The 17,256-nt window shown below is 39.5% G+C and overlaps 1 protein-coding gene across 2 annotated transcripts in view; it reads right to left on the bottom strand.

The window, feature by feature from the left end:
* The window catches only part of PAPSS1 (3'-phosphoadenosine 5'-phosphosulfate synthase 1), a 109,730-nt gene that overhangs the window by 67,772 nt on the left and 24,702 nt on the right, over nucleotides 1–17,256 (bottom strand). For both annotated transcript variants that reach the window (XM_064384031.1, XM_064384032.1), the window contains exons 3-4: nucleotides 15,549–15,784; nucleotides 2,668–2,806 (exon numbers count right to left, since the gene is read on the bottom strand). In XM_064384031.1, the coding sequence (XP_064240101.1) occupies nucleotides 2,668–2,806; nucleotides 15,549–15,784 (375 nt within the window). The remainder of the gene's footprint in view (nucleotides 1–2,667; nucleotides 2,807–15,548; nucleotides 15,785–17,256) is intronic.

Raw genomic sequence — 17,256 nt, 5'->3', positions numbered from 1 at the left:
CAACACCCAGCTTTCTATTTGCAAGAATAGATTTGTAAGGGAGGTAGGTTCGTCATCCTGGCTGGAGTAAGCTAAATATGTACCTTGCAAATAGAAAGCTGAGGACTAAACTCTGATTTTTTATCTTGCCCAAATTCCTATCAAAGAGCTCTGGGGAGTCATCCCTTACAAACCATAAATTCTCAACAGATAGGTTTTATTTAACCCTATATATCATGACTTATTTTCCAACCTGACTCTGGCATGATACTGCAAGACAAAGAAGAAAATCAAAATATTTTCCCCAAAACATGTTTCTTTGCCATATTTTGAAATGGCCCTACAAAGCTGTTCTTTGTGGGGGAAAACCTGCATCTGTAAAGAATCTCTATTAGCGTAACTATATCTTTTTCTTCCAGACTGTCCCAATCCTAAACAGATTAAGATCTGAACAGGAAATATTTGTCATCTATTGTCTCTAAGGGCAGCAGCCACTCTAAGACTTCAAGAGAACTTTGGTCACCCCACTCTTTATCTTAACCTGAATATTCCCTTTCTATCAATCCCAGGTCTTTAGACAAACTCAACCAAGGGTCAATCAGAAAATGTTTAAATTCACCTGTAGCTTAGAAGCCCACCACCACCACCTGGCTTTGAGTTGTCCCACGTTTCTGGACCAAATCAATGTCTTTCTTAACTGTATTTGACTGATGTCTCATGCCTCTCTAAAATGTATGAAACCAAGCTGCGCTCCGACCACCTTGGACATGTGTTCTCAGGACCTCCCGAGGACTGTGTCACGGGCCATGGTCACTCATATTTGGCTCAGAATAAATCTTTTCAGATATTTTAGAGTTCAACTCTTTTTGTCGACAAAGCATTAGTAAATGTGTGTTGAACATTCCACTCCCACTCTACTTTCTCATCCATCCAACAAACGTTAACTGTGTGTGTGACAGGTATATGCTCTGGGCAATGTACTGTGCTAAATTCTAAACACAGAAAAATATTCACTATGACGTCCCTGCTCACAAGTAGCTTACTCCAGCCAGGATGACAAACCTACCTCCCTTACAAATCCATTCCTGCAAAAACAACAAAACTAACTACAATTAAAATAAGTAAAAGGTTTAGATTTTAGGATCCTAGACACACCGTTTTGCTTTTCTGTACCTAATCTCTACACCAAGACTGATGTGAAAACTGGCCATTGGGAGAGTAATATGGGAGACGAAGGGCTAAACAGGTTTTCCTCCAATTGTCATTAATTATTCTGGTCAAGCATCCTGCTCTGTCTGAGTCAAGAAAGCTTAATGGGGTAGACAGATGACAGGCAGCAGTCCCCATTAAGGAGCTGATTCTCCACAGCAGCACTGCCAGAGGTCAGCCTTCCCCATGAACTGTTACCACAGCAGATGGAACTTGACCCAACTGCCAAAGGATACCCAGGTCCAAATACAGAAGAACTCAGAATAACTACCATTTCCCTTCCCACTCTACCTTTTTCTTTTCAGGGCCAGAAAATGAATGTCAAAATCTATAATTCAGAGAGCTCCTGGGAGTTCTTATGACAGTCTCAGGCTATCACATTCCCCACTGGGAAGGCAAACTTAAAAGTTACCTGCATGACTCACTGATCCCTAAACAATGCTATCTTTAGTTCTTATTTTGTTGTTGTTTTTTTTAAGCTATTAAGTCCTCTGTTTTTGTTAACAATCATAGAACAGGACAAGTCAAAGGATATCTACAAGATAAATCCTATGATTAACATCAAAGGCTACAGCAGAGGTGCGTTCTAAATTTCTCCCTCAATGTCTAAATGTCCATCACAGTTGAAACTGGGAAGCAGAGCATAAAATCTAAAAAGCAAGGTGTAGAGCTATCCTTGGTAACCATATGGATTTGTTCCAGGACTCCTGGTGAATACCATAATGTGAGGATGCTCAAGTCCCTTACAAAAAACGATTTGCATATAACCTATGTTCATTCTCCTATATACTTTAAATCATCTCTACGTTACTTACAATACCTAATACAATGTAAATGCTATACAGATAGATGTTATACTATATTTGTTATTTATACTATTTATTTATTGTGTTATTTTATATTGTTTCTTCCAGAATATTTGCAATTCACAGTTGGTTGAAACCATACATGTGGAATCCACAGACTTAGAGGGTCAGCTGTATATACTTTAATAGAATCAGTGATATGTTAATTCAATCCAATTCAACAATAGCATATGAAATGAATAAGGGACTATTCCAAGGATTCTAATAAAGTACAATGCATTATTCTTGTCATCAAAATGCTTATAATTCAGACATTTTTTTCCAATAGCTACGGGATTTCCTCCATTTCCTCTGGAACAAAGAAAGCAGAACTGGTGACAGCAGGCAACTGACATCCAACTTCATGCTAAGCACCTAATTTTATCAAGTAGGTTTTCACCAACTCCCAACCCCAACTCTGGCTAGTGAACAAGATTCCAACAGGATCAACAAGACCCAGCACCAGGCACTGCTGCTATGCCCCAGAGATAGAACAGTGTAATAAGACCCACATTCTCTCCTCAAGGAGCTCCAAGTCACTCTAACACTTCCAATTTCTTAGAAAATATCAGTCCTAGATATGAGAAGATAAAATATCTAAGGAAAGTGAAACTGGGAAGAAAATATTACTGACCTTTAATTTCTCCTGCCCGGGCTTTTTTGTAGAGTCCTTTGACATCCCTCTGTTCACAAACATGCAGAGGAGCATCAACAAATACTTCAAAAAACGGTAAACTTGCGCCCTCATGAATTTGCCTTGCATTGTTGCGATCCTTTAAAAAAAAAGATATGCACAGAAACAACAAAAAGTGATCACACAGCTCACAAAGGTACTGTATTAATATTAAAGATGAGTAAAAAGTGCTTTTCATCCAATTTAGTGGGAAATAGACAAAATTTATGCCTTTAAATATAAACTAAAATAAAATCCAAAAAATTAGGTTAACCTCTATTATTCGTGTCAGTTTTAAAAGGCATCCTGTTCTACTAACCCAGGATATTGGGGAGTTACAGAAGGAAAACAATGAATGCACCACAAAATCTTTCACCTAAATTCTACGTGAATCCTGAGCCAAAGCGCAGCTTGCACGCCAGGTGTCATCAGGCTTCTCTCTAATATCACATCCAAACCCAGCCTGAGCTAGCATGAAAGCAATTTCACAAAAAAGATCCATTCAGAATCCTGAGGCTAGTTTATTTTGTTGCCAAGTCCAAGCCCCCTGCAGTCACTTCTTCTCTCTAGCACTCCCAAAACTTAACTTCTCTGCTCCTAACTCCCAACTCTCTAGTAACTACCCTGGTAGCTCCCTCTAAATCCTCTTCACTCTGTTCTTTGAAACACTGTTTCTTTTGTAAATCAATCTTTGCTTCTTTCTGGTCTTCAAAACCTGATTCTCCCTTTGCTCCACATTTCTAGTCCATTAACCAAAGTGCCAACATTTTCAAAGGTGGTCCCTACAATTTCTACCATCCTTTTCTCACACAGCTCATTTTAGCATTTGCCACCTTCCTTATGGTCCCTCTGACAATCCTCACCTACTTCCACTCTGACCAGATGACCACACTTCATGTTTCAAAAAGAAAACAAATCCCCAAGCATAAGCTCTCAATCTCTTCTCTGTCATATAAAATCTCTTTTCTGACACACAAATTTATCTACATATTAATGATCCTTTTCTCCCTGCCACTCCAACCTTCACATATTAAGAATCCCCTCCCCTTTCATGGCCTCCTACAGGACCTTGTTCAACCCATTCTCTCTACTCCACCTGAAATCTTCAGTATTTTCCCTTTGCTGGTTTCCCTGCTCCCCAGCAACAAACAAGTACAAGTCCCTCCATCCATTTAAAACAAACGAACTGCTAAGGGCAGTAGTATACACTTATACTACTTGGGAAGGCTGAGGCAGGAAGAACACTTGAGCCCAGGGGTTCCAGGCTGTAACACTACGATTGTGCCTGTGAATAGTCACTACACTCCAGTCTGAGTGACAGAATGAGATCTCGTCTCTAAAAAAAAATTTTAGCATAATGAACTAACAAATCATATAAAAACTTGCCCTTAACCATAGGTACTTTTCAGCATTTAAAATACCAGGCCTCTTTGCTGCATTTCCCACTGCTACACCTATGGATGCCTATAATGTTATTCCCTGATCTTTCCAAGGCAGACTCCACCTGGGCTCCTCCTACTTCACCCATCCCTTAACAATGGAGTTGTCCACACTCCCGCCCAGCCCAGTGCTCATCTTACATAGTTCTTGAGCATTTCTCTCAAGGGCATTCACAGTATAAACTACAACACATACATCAACACTTCAGCTTGAACTCTGACCTCTGTCCTGAAATTGAATACACATGTCCAAATTCTTCCCATGTCCACCTGGAAATACCACAGTTGCCAAAAACTAAACATGTCCAGCACGGAATCTAGTCCCTTTTCTCAAGTTTGCATTCTGTTGTATACTTCCCAAAGCAAGGAAGACCACACTACACACCCACAATCCTAAGAGTGGTTCCTTCCCTTTCCCATACATTGATTCAGTCACTAAGTCCTTCAGACGGCAATCCAGTTTGCAATCTTTCCTTACTCCCTAGTTCAACCCCACTTCTCTTGTCTGAACAACCTCAACATATTAACAGGTCTTCTGGCTTCTAACTTGAATCTGCTCAAGGCCATAGCCTACACTGTCCCGGGGTGGCAAAGGATGCAAATCTGACCATATTACTAAACTCTTCAGAGACTCCCTGCCACCACTGGGGTAAAATCCAAGTTTCTTAATGTGAGGTATCAGCCCTATACCTGGCCCCACCATTCTCAGTCTGGCACTTGATGCTCTATTAGTAATACCTGCCTGGTTAGGCTGTTTCCACCTTAGGCCTCCCCATGCCACAACCCAACCCCTACCAGAAACACTCCACCCCTCTCTTCTGGATAAACCAATGTGCTCCTTCACAGCACATCTCCACGGTAACCTCCTCCAGGAAGCCTTCCCTGCATGTCAGGCTGGTGAAGGCCCTTGCTTCCTCAGAGTTCTCAGAATACTCACTATATACCATCATAGATCTTATTCCAGTATAGTAAAATCATCTCATTAGCTTTACAACTTTAGCATCTGGAATAGCAATTAAGCTGTGATCTTACTATTCTAACTATCCTTTTAAAGGAAAGCGTCCCTGAGTTTCCATCCAAGGCTCTCATCTTGCTATATACTCTTCGGTACATAATCGAAGAGTACATAATCATCTAGGTTTCAACTAATGAAGTTAATGATTCCTAAATCTAGATCTGAATCCTACACAACTCTCCTAAACTCTAGAACCAACTTCCTAGATGAACCAGTGGTAATCTCCACTTAGACACTTCACTAGCACTTTAAACATAACCCACCAAAAATGAAATATTCATGTCCTCCCCTCCTATCCTGTGACCTTTATTCAGAAAGCACCATGCTTTATTCTGCTCAGCTGCAAAATCAGCAATCAAGCAGGCACCAGATCCTACTGATGATACTCAAGCCTCAAGAGTCCTCAGATATGCCCCCATATTTTCTAGTCCCATTACTGCTGCTTGAATTCACACCTTCTTCCATGAAAGAGCTGGTGCTACCTAGCACCTATTTAATAAATGGTGCTAGGACAACTGGCTTATTAAACAGGGAATCCCTTCCCACTGCTTGTTTGTGTCAGGTTTGTCAAAGATCAGATGGTTAGGTATGCATATGTTATTTTAAAAAACCCAGTTCATTGACTGGTGATACTGATAGTAGCTGTAGTGATAACAATATTAAAAATTAACATTTATTGAACACTGAACTGTGTTCTGGTAACAGAGTGTTTTTTTAATTATATATATATATATTTTTTTTATTGCACTTTAGGTTCTGGGGTACATGTGCAGAACATGCAGGACTGTTGCATAGGCACATACATGTGGTTTGCTGCCTCCATCCCCATCACCTATATCTGGCATTTCTCCCCATGTTATTCCTCCCCAACCTCCTTACCCCTCGCTGACCCTCCCCTCGTCCCCCTCAACAGATCCCAGTGTGTGATGCTCCCCTCCCCCTCCCTGTGTCCCTGTGTTCTCATTGTTCGTCACCCACCTATGAGTGAGAACATGCGGTGTTTGATTTTCTGTTCCTGTGTCAGTTTGCTGAGAATGATGGATTTTCTGTTCTTGTGTCAGTTTGCTGAGAATGAGTTTCTGTCCTTTGTAGGGACATCCATGTCCTATTAAAAAACAACTTTTTTTTTTTTATGGTTCTGTAGTTTTTTATGGTTGTATAGTACTCCATGGTGTATATGTGCCACATTATCTTCATCCAGTCTATCATCGATGGGCATTTGGGATGCTTCCAGGTCTTGCTATTGCAAACAGTGCCATAACGAACATATGTGTGCATGTGTCTTTATAATAGAACAATTTATAATCCTTTGGATATATACCCAGTCATGGGATTGCTGGAACAAATGGAATTCGTATTTCTAAGCCCTTGAGGAATCACCACACTGTCTTCCACAATGGTTGAGCTAATTTACACTCCCACCAACAGTGTAAGAGTGTTCCTATTTCTCCACATCCTCTCCAGCATGTGTTGTCTCCAGAATTTTTAAGGATCGCCATTCTAACTGGCGTGAGATACTATCTCAATGTGGTTTTGATTTGCATTTCTCTAATGACCAGTGATGATGAGCATTTGTTCATATGTTTGTTGGCCTCATATATGTCTTCTTTTGAAAAGTGTCTGTTCATATCCTTCACCTACTTTTGAAGGGGTTTGTTTGTTTGTTTCTTGTAAATCTCTTTTAGTTCTTTGCAGATTCTGGATATTAGCACTTTGTCTGATGGGTAGATTGCAAAAATTTTTGCCCATTCCATCAGTTGCCAGCTCACTCTAATGATTGTTTATTTTGCTGTACAGAAGCTCTGGAGTTTAATTAGATCTCATTTGTCTATTTTGAGTTTTGTTGCCAATGCTTTTGGTATTTTAGTCATAAAGTCCTTGCCTACACCTATGTCCTGAATGGTTTGGCCTAGGTTTTCTTCTAAGATTTTTGTGGTGTTAGGTCTTATGTTTAAGTTTAATCCATCTGCAGTTAATTTTAGTGTAAGGTGTCAGGAGGGGTCCAGTTTCTGCTTTCTGGACATGGCTAGCCAGTTTTCCCAACACCATTTGACTAAACAGGGAATCCTTTCCCTATTGCTTGTTTTTGTCCAGTTTGTCAAAGATCAGATGGTTGTAGATGTGTGGTGTTGCTTCCAAGGCCTCTGTTCTGTTCCATTGGTCTATATATCTGTTTTGGTATCAGTACCATGCTGTTTTGATTACTATAGGCTTGTAGTATAGTTTGATATCAGGTACCATAATGCCTCCAGCTTTGTCTTTTTGCTTAGGATTGTCTTGGCTATGCGGACTCTCTTTTGGTTCCATATGAAGTTTAAGGTGGTTATTTCCAGTTCTGTGAAGAGGGTCACAGGTAGCTTGATGGGGATAGCGTTGAATCTGTAAATTACTTTGGGCAGTATGGCCATTTTCACGATATTGATTCTTCCTAACCATGAGCATGGAATGCTTTTCCATCTGTTTGTGTCCTCTCTTATTTCCTTTTGTAGTGGATTGTAGTTCTCCTTGAGGAGGTCCTTTACATCCTTTGTTACTTGTATTCCTAGGTATTTTATTCTCTTTATAGCTAGCAATTGTGAATGGCAATTCATTCTTCATTTGGCTCTCTTTAAGTCTGTTACTGGTATATAGGAATGCTTGTGATTTCTGCACATTGATTTTGTATCCTGAGACTTTGCTGAAGTTTTATCAGTTTCAGGAGATTTTGGGCTGAGACGATGAGGTCTTCTAAATACACAATCATGTCATCTGCAAAAAAAGACAATCTGACTTCCTCCTTTCCTAATTGAATACTCTTTATTTATTGTTCTTGTCTGATTGCTTTGGGTAGAACTTCCAATACTATACTGAATAGGAGTGGTGAGAGAGCATCCTTGTCTAGTGCCAGATTTCAAAGGGAATGCTTCCAGTTTTTGCCCATTCAGTATGATATTGGCCGTGGGTTTGTCATAAATAGCTTTTATTATTTTGAGATATGTTCCTTCAATACCTAGTTTATTGAGAGTTTTTAGCATAAAGGGCTGTTGAATTTTGTCAAAGGCCTTCTCTGCATCTATTGAGATAATCATGTGTTTTTGTCTATGGTTCTGTTTATGTGGTGGATTACGTATATAGACTTGCATATGTTGAACCAGCCTTGCATCCCCAGGATGAAGCCTACTTGATCGTGATGGATAAGCTTTTTGATGTGCTGTTGCAATCGGTTTGCCAGTATTTTATTGAAGATTTTTGCAACTATGTTCATCATGGATATTAGCCAGAAGTTTTCTTTTTTTGTTGATTCTCTACCGGGTTTTGGTATCAAGATGATGTTGGTCTCATAAAATGATTTGGGAAGGATTCCCTCTTTTTGTATTGTTTGGAATAGTTTCAGAAGGAATGGTACCAACTCCTCTTTGTACATGTGGTAGAATTCAGCTGTGAACCCATCTAGACCTGGACTTTTTTTGGTTGGTAGGCTATTAGTTGCTGCCTCAACTTCAGCCCTTGTTATTGATCTATTCAAGGTTTCAACTTCTTCCTGGTTTAGGCTTGGGAGGGTGCAAGTGTCCAGGAATTTATCCATTTCTTCCAGGTTTATTGGTTTATGTGCATAGAGTTGTTTGTAGTAATCTCTGATGGTAATTTGTATTTCTGTGGAATTGTTGGTGATATTCCCTTTTATCGTTTTTTACTGCATCTATTTGATTATTCTCTCTTTTCTTATTAATCTGGCTAGTGGTCTGTTTTGTTGATCTTTTCAAAAAACCAGCTCCTGGATTTATTGATTTTTTTGAAGGGTTTTTTGTGTCTCTATCTCCTTCAGTTCTGCTCTGATCTTAGTTATTTCTTGTCTTCTGCTAGCTTTTGAGTTTTTTTGATCTTGCTCCTCTAGCTCTTTCAATTTTGATGATATGGTGTCGATTTTAGACCTTTCCTTGCTTCTCATGTGGGCATTTATTGCTATAAATTAATTTCCCTCTTGACACTGCTTTAAAGGTGTCCCAGAGATTCTGGTAAATTGTGTCTTCATTCTGGTTGGTTTCCAAGAACATCTTTATTTCTGCCTTCATTTCATTGTTTATCCAGTCAACATTCAAGAGCCAGTTGTTCTGTTTCCATGAAGTTGTGCAGTTCTGAGTGAGTTTCTTAATCCTGAGTTCTAATTTGATTGCACTGTGGTCTCAGAGACTGTTTGTTATGATTTCTTTCTTTTGTATTTGCTGAGGAGTGATTTACTTCCAATTATGTGGTCAATTTTATAGTAGGTGTAATGTGGTACTGAGAAGAATGTATATTCTGTGGATTTGGGGTGAAGATTTCTGTAGATGTCTATTAGGTCCACTTGGTCCAGATCTGAGTTCACGTCCTGAATATTCTTGTTAATTTTCTGTCTCATTGATCTAATATGGACAGTGAAGTATTAAAGTCTCCCACTATTATTGTGTGGGAGTCTAAGTCTCTTTGTAGGTCACTAAGAACTTCCTTTATGTATCTGGGTGCTCCTGTATTGGATGTGTATATATTTAGGATCATTAGCTCTTCTTGTTGTATTGATCCTTTTACCATTATGTAATGCCCTTCTTCATCTCTTTTGATCTTTGTTGGTTTAAAGTCCATTTTATCAGAGACAAGGATTGTAACTCCTTTTTTTTTTAATCTCCATTTGTTTGGTAAATCTTCCTCCATCTCTTTATTTTGAGCCTATGTGTGTCCTTGCATGTGAGATGGATTTACTGGATACAGCACACCAATAGGTTTTAACTTTTTATCCAATTTGCCAGTTCGTGTCTTTTGATTGGGGCATTTAGCCCATTTACATTTAAGGTTAATATTGTTATGTGTGAATTTGATCCTGCCATTTTGATGCTAGCTGGTTGTTTTGCCCATTAGTTGACACAGTTTCTTCATTGTGTCAATGCTCTTTCCCATTTGGTACATTTTTGGAGTAGCTGGTACTGGTTGTTCCTTTCCATGTTTAGTACTTCCTTCAGGAGTTCTTGCAAGGCAGGTCTTGTAGCGATGAAATCTCTCAGCAATTGCTTGTCTGTAAAGGATTTTATTTCTCCTTCACTTATGAAGCTTAGTTTGGCTGGATATGACATTCTGGGTTGAAAGTTCTTTTCTTTAAGGATGTTGAATATTGGCCCTCACTCCCTTCTAGCTTATAGAGTTTCTGTCAAGAGATCCACTGTAAGTCTGATAGTCTTTCCTTTGTGGGTGACTCGACCTTTCTCTCTGGCTGCCCTTAGGATTTTTTTCCTTCATTTCAACCCTGGTGAATCTGATGATTATGTGCCTTGGGGTTGCTCTTCTTGAGGAGTATCTCTGTGGTGTTCTCTATATTTCCTGGATTTGAATGGTGGCCTGCCTTGTTAGGTTCAGGAAATTCTCTTGGATAATATCCTGAAGAGTATTTTCCAACTTGGATTAATTCTCCCCATCACATTCTGGTACGTCAATCAAACTCAGATTAGGTCTTTTCACATAATCCCATAGTTCTTGGAAGCTTTGTTTACTTCTTTTCGCGATTTTTTTCTCTAATCTTTCCTTCTCATTTTATTTCATTGATTTGATCTTCTATCTCTGATATCCTTTCTTCTGCTTGATCTATTCGGCTGTTGAAACTTGTGCATGCCTCACAAAGTTCTCATGCTGTTTTTCAGCTCCATCAAGTCATTTATGTTCTTCTCTAAGCTGGTTATTCTAGTTAGCATTTCGTATAACCTTTTTTCAAGGTTCTTAGTTTCTTTGCATAGGGTTAGAACATGGCCTTTTAACTCAGAGAAGTTTATTATCCACCTTCTGCCTGCTTCTGTCAATTCGTCACACTCACTTTCTGTCTTGTTTTGTTCCCTTGATGGTGAGGAGCTGTGATCCCTGGGAGGGAAAGAGGTGTTCTGGTCTCTGAAGGTTTCATCCTTTTTACGCTGCTTTTTTCCCCATCTTCATGGATTTATCTCCCTTTGATCTTTTAAGTTGGTGATTTCTGGAGAAATCTGAGTGGACGTCTTTTCTGTTGCAGTTGGAGTTATATGTTTTTTGGCCTGCAAAGGCGCTACTGGGCTGCCTCAGATTCATTCAGGTTGCTGGGTGGGTGGTCTTCCCCTGCCGTTTGTTTGCAGATGAAATTAGCCTCGCCTTCCCAATGGCATCTCTCCTTCCCTGAGCTCCATCTTCCTGGTTGGGGTCAAACTGGTGTATGTGCTGCCAAGTTCTCTAGCACGCAGGCTTCCAGTTTGAGTTTTGTGGGGGATGGGGCCTGCCAGGCCTTATGGCCTGTTTCCCTGCTTTCAACTCTGCCTGTTTCTGTGGGACGGGTTGTTCCATCCCACTGGCGCTAGTCCAGGTCTGGCACCAGGCAGGAGCCATCGCTCAGATTTGCATCGACAACCCATGGCGCCCCTCAGTCTGGCAAGGCTCTCGTGGACCGTGGGTTGTAGGAGGGATGAGGTAAGCACAGGATCCAAATCGGAGCACTGAGGGGGTGAAGTCCCCTGACCCTCTGAGCTGGCTGCATGTTCCAGGTGGGGACGTGCCCTGCCCTGTCTTGGTTCGTTCTCTCTAGGTGGCTCTCACCCTGCTTTGGCTCCCTCCCTGGGCTAAATTCAGAGTCCTTCCAGTTCCCCCAAAATGAACCTGGCACCTCACGTGGAATTGTGAGGTCCTCTAGCCCTCTGCATCTCATTCACTGGGAGCTGCATTCTGATGTTGCCTTCTCTTAGCCATCTTGGTGTTGCCCCCTAGAGTGCTTTTATGTGAATTAACTCAAGTAATTCAATCAAATGCAAACCCAGTGACATCATTCTCTGTTATAATCTCAAATTGTTAACTCCTTTTGGGGCAAAATCCTTTCTAAGCAGTCAAGAAGTCACCACCTAACCTCTTCAAATTGGGTCCCAACTACATGCCCCCTCAGACTCATTCTTCACAGCAGTGACACCAACCTACCTACAGTTCTCCAAAAAACCAAACTGTCTCACATCCCATTGAGAATACTGTACTGTCTCCTCTGTCAGAAACAGGCTTTCTCCCTCTGGTCTAACTAGTATACTCTGATTCATCCTTCATGACTCATTTCAAGCAGCAGCTCCTCTGTGCATCTTCCGTAACACCTTTCATATGCATTTACTTCATCACTTGCCTCTAGAAATTGTAACTTTTCACATTTCTGCATTCCCACCAGACTACCAACTCCTTAAAAATGGAAACTATCAGATTTATTTTCAGAACCAATATGCCCAGTTCAGTGGTTGACATGGAAGTACCCAATAAACATCTCTTGAATGAATGAACAAATATAATCCTGATTGGACAGAAAAACACACATATCCTGTTTTACATGTTTCAATCCAAATATTTTCATGTTTTTTCACATGCCCTAAACATAGTCCATACCTCATTATCAGTGCTTTTATAGATGAGGTCAACAAAGATTTTGCTCCACACTATGCAAACAAGGGGGCAACAAAACAGATCAGCACATACTCTTAGATACCCAGCTGTCGGCTGACAGCTCTCCACAACAGGTATTACAGACCTTCCCCTTTTCTGAGAACTGCAAAGATTCCCACCAGAAGGTATAAGAATACCATTACCATATTTTTGTGAAAACTGTGTATACCCAAGGATTCAGGAACCCTAAATAACTCTTGTTATGCTCCTGTACTTCATTATTTACACAATTTAAACTGATATATTGGCAATGATCTGAGGGTTTCGAGAAATGGTTTTTACAGAATGTTTTAGGACTCCTGCCATGGTTCAATTAAGTGAACCTGTGTAAGTAATACTCAATCTAACACCTATACTTCTCAAAGGTCAAATCTTGTTTACAAAAAAAGTCTAAGTAACCATCAAAATTTATGATATAGTACTAGAATTGTGCTATTATGATTTACTACATTTACTGAATAGTTATTACATCCCAAGCACTGTGCTGGGGATTTAAATGCATGACTTACCTAATCTTCAAAGCAACCCTATGATATAGGCATTACCTGAACTGAGAGAGGTTAAGTGTGCTGGCCAAGGCTGAAGCAGCAGTAACTGGTAGAGCTGACATTTCAGCCTCTTTGTTTCCAACTTCAAAGACCCTGTCTCTCACCACTACACTAACTCACTTATTCATTGATATCAGGGCTTCCCAAGGGAGTATGCTATTGTTCAACAAACACTAATTATAGAATATGGTCCAAGAGCCAGGCCTGGCATCAAGATTACAAAGGCAAATGAGACACGGTCCCAGCAGTCATGGAGCCAGTGGGGTTTGGAGGCAGCATAGCATCTAAGTCCAGGAGATGCACTGTCTGGGTGCAAATGCTTGCTCTTCTACAAGTAGAGTGTGTGACTATGGGCAATGCACACTTTTGTTTCCTTGTGACCCCACTAGGAGACAAGAATTACTTGAGTTAATTCACATAAAAGCACTCTAGCAGTTACCAGAACATAGTTCAGTGTTCAATAAACATTAATTATTAATATTATCATCACTACAGCTACTATCAGTATCACCAGTCAATGAACTGGATTTTTTAAAATAACATATGCACACCTAACCATCTGATCTTTGACAAACCTGACAAACACAAGCAGTGAGAAAAGATTCCCTATTTAATAAATGGTGCTAGGAGAACTGGCTTGCCATATGCAGAAAATTGAAACTGGACCCCTTCCTTATACTACATGCAAAAATTAACTTGAGTTGGCTTAAAGACTTAAATGTGAAATGCAAAACTATAAAAACCCAGAAGAAAATCTAGGCAATACCATTTAGGACATAGGCACAGGCACAAGATTTCATGACAAAACATCAAAAGTAACTGCAACAAAAGCAGAAATTGACAAATGGGATCTAATTAAACTAAAGAGCTTCTGCACAGAAAAAGAATCTAACATCACAGTTAACAGGCAGCCTGCAGAATGGGATCAACACGGAACTTAAGCAAATTTATAAGGAAAAAAACATTAAAAAGTAGGCAAAGGACATGAACAGACACTTCTTATGCAGCGAACAAACATGAAAAATAGCTCAACATTACTGAACATTAAGAAATGCAAATCAAAACTACAATGAGATACCATCTCACACTAGTCAGAATGGCTATTACTAGAAAGTCAAGAAACAACGGATGCTGGCAAGGCTGTGGAGAAAAAGGAATACTTTTACATTGCAAGTAGAGTGTAAATTAGTTCAACGATTGTGGAAGACAGTGTGGCAATTCCTCAAAGACCTAGAGGCAGTAATAACATTTAATAATACAGAAATCCCATTACTGGATATACACCCAAAGGAATATAAATCATTATATTATAAAGATACATGCATGAGTATGTTCATTGCAGCACTATTCATGATAGCAAAGACATGGAATCAACCTAAATGCCCATCAATGATAGACTGAATAAAGAAAATGTGGTACATATATATCACAGAATACTATGCAGCTATAAAAAGGAATGGGATCATGTCCTTTGCAGGGACATGGATGGAGTCGGAAGCCATTATCCTCAGCAAACTAACACAGGAACAGAAAACCAAACACCATACGTTCTCACTTATCAGTGGGAGCTGAATAATGAGAACACATGGACGCATGGACAGGAAACAACACACACTGATGCCTGTTGCGGGTAGGGAGGGAGACCATCAGGAAGAACAACTAATGGATGCTGGGCTTAATACCTAGGTGATAGGATGATCTGTGTAGCAAACCACCATGGTACACGTTTACCGATTTAACAAACCCACACATCCTGCACATGTAGTCCTGAACTTAAAAATTGAAGAAAAGAAAATAATGTGTTAAGGTACCTAACCTAAGTCTCAATGTATGACTGGAAGTCAGCTGACATTGCACAAAGAAAAATAGGAGGGAGGAGAAGAGTACCTTCCAGGCAGGGAGGAAACAAAATCCTGAGATAAGAAATGACACAATTGTTGCAGAGAAATACACAAACAAGGTTTGTTGTTGCTGCCGTCTCTAAAATAAGGACCTATAATGCATGCTAAGAACAACAAATTCTGAGCAAAGAAGCCATGGTAGGACACATGTTAAGAAACTCAGATTTGCTTCAGAGTCTGACATCTGTCACGTATTCACTATAGGTTTATTAAATTGAAAAGTCAAGCTTGAAATAATTTGGCCATTGGCTTGAGGTCAACGACTGTGTTACACTTTAGGGTTTTCTTAAAAGCAGGTTTTATCAAAACTGGATTTACTTAGAAAGTCAAAGCACAGAAATGTTTTAGGTTATTTTAATCTTATGTTTTAGGAACAAAGAGATAGTAGCTGGATAGGAGTAGAGTTAGCCTCAAAGCACATATCAATGTTTCAAGTATGTGCTTTGCCTGATATCATATTCTCAATAAATGTAATCAGAAAGGCAATGGCACAAAAATCACGTACCTGAGTATAAGGTGATATAAAACTCGTGATGCACACTAAGCCAGCATCTGCAAACAGTTTAGCAACTTCTGCAATGCGTCGAACATTCTCTTCTCTGTCTTCAGGACTAAAGCCAAGATTTTTATTGAGACCTTGACGAATATTGTCACCATCCAGAGTATAGCATGGAATACCATGGCAAACCAGGTACTCTTCCAAAGCCATGCTCACCGTAGTCTTTCCTGCTCCTGACAAGCCTAAAAGTAAACAGTCCAAACAGATTCCATGTGTAAAGTTAGAAAGATAACTATGTAGTAATACTTTTTTTCCCCCAGAAACAGGGTCGCACTCTGCCACCCAGGCTGGAGTGCAATGGTGCAATCATAGCTCACTGCAGCTTCAAATTCCCGGACTCAAGAGATCATGCCTCAGCCTCCCGAATAGCTGGGACTACAGGCACATGCCACCACATCCAACTTATTTTATTATTTCTAGAGATAGAATTCTCAAAATGTTGCCCCAGCTGATCTCAAACTCCTGGCCTCAAGAAATATAAAAACTTTTAATCACAGGATTGAATACATTCACTATGCATAGCAATCTCTCAGTAACGTTCTTATCCAATATTTCTCTTTAAGATTCACCTCTTACCTCGGAAAACACCTACAGTTTAAACATAGTAAGTGTTTGTTTTTAATAACGTATCTATGAGCAAAGGTATCAGAAATCACTGAAAAACTTCAAAAAGGCTTAACTAATTTGATTAGCAGTCATGGTTGGCTAGATATTCACTTTGTCCTCTCGTTACCACTTTTTTAAAGCTGTATGCCAAATTTCAAAAAAGTCATATGACCAAATTATTTCCAGTGAGGGAAGAAAAAGAAAGTACAAAAGTAAGTGAAATGTTACAAAGGTACCTCCATTTTCCTGGGTCATCAGCTCTCACAAATCACCTTGCTACAACTATTTGGGAGTCCAATTTATAATAGAATTAATCTTAATAGAACACCTTCATTTCAACTCACCTTCCTATACCAACAGTGTTTATTCAGTAAACAAGGAGGAAAAGGAAAGAGTACATTTATGAACTATTACTTGCCACCTTGGCAAGAGTCATAACCAAGAAAGGGAAGAGATAAAATACTAAAGTCTAATGTACCAGTGCTCTTAAAAAAATTCATGGTAGTACAGAATGCTAACTGGAATGAAAAAAAAAAATAGAAGAGAAGACTCTTTTTTGGTTCCATATGAAATTTAAAGTAGTTTTCTCTAATTCTGTCAGAATGTCAGTGGTAGTTTAATGGGAATAGCACTGAATCTATAGATTACTTTGGGCAGTATGTCCATTTTCACAATATTGACTTTTCCTATCCAGGAGGATGGAATGTTTTTCCATTTGTTTGTGTCCTCTCTTATTTCCTTGAGCAGTGATTTGTAGTTCTCTTTGGAAGAGGTCCTTCATGTCCCTTGCAAGTTGTATTCCTAGGTATTTTATTCTCTTTGTAGCAATTGTGAATGGGAGTTTATTCATAATTTGGCTCTCTGCTTGTCTATTGTTGGTGCATAAGAATGCTTGTGATTTTTGTACATTGATTTTGTATCCTGAGACTTTGCTGAAATCATTTATCAGCTTGAGGAGTTTTTGGGCTGAGACTATAGGGCTTTCTAAATATAGAATCATGTCTGCAAAAAGAGACAATTTGACTTCCTCTCTTCCTATTTGAATACA

This window comes from Aotus nancymaae, unplaced genomic scaffold (assembly GCF_030222135.1).
Source record: "Aotus nancymaae isolate 86718 unplaced genomic scaffold, 86718_ANA_hifiasm-v0.15.2.pri h1tg000033l, whole genome shotgun sequence".
In the NCBI taxonomy this organism is placed as follows: domain Eukaryota; kingdom Metazoa; phylum Chordata; class Mammalia; order Primates; family Aotidae; genus Aotus; species Aotus nancymaae.
This window is presented reverse-complemented; position numbering and strand designations above follow the sequence as displayed.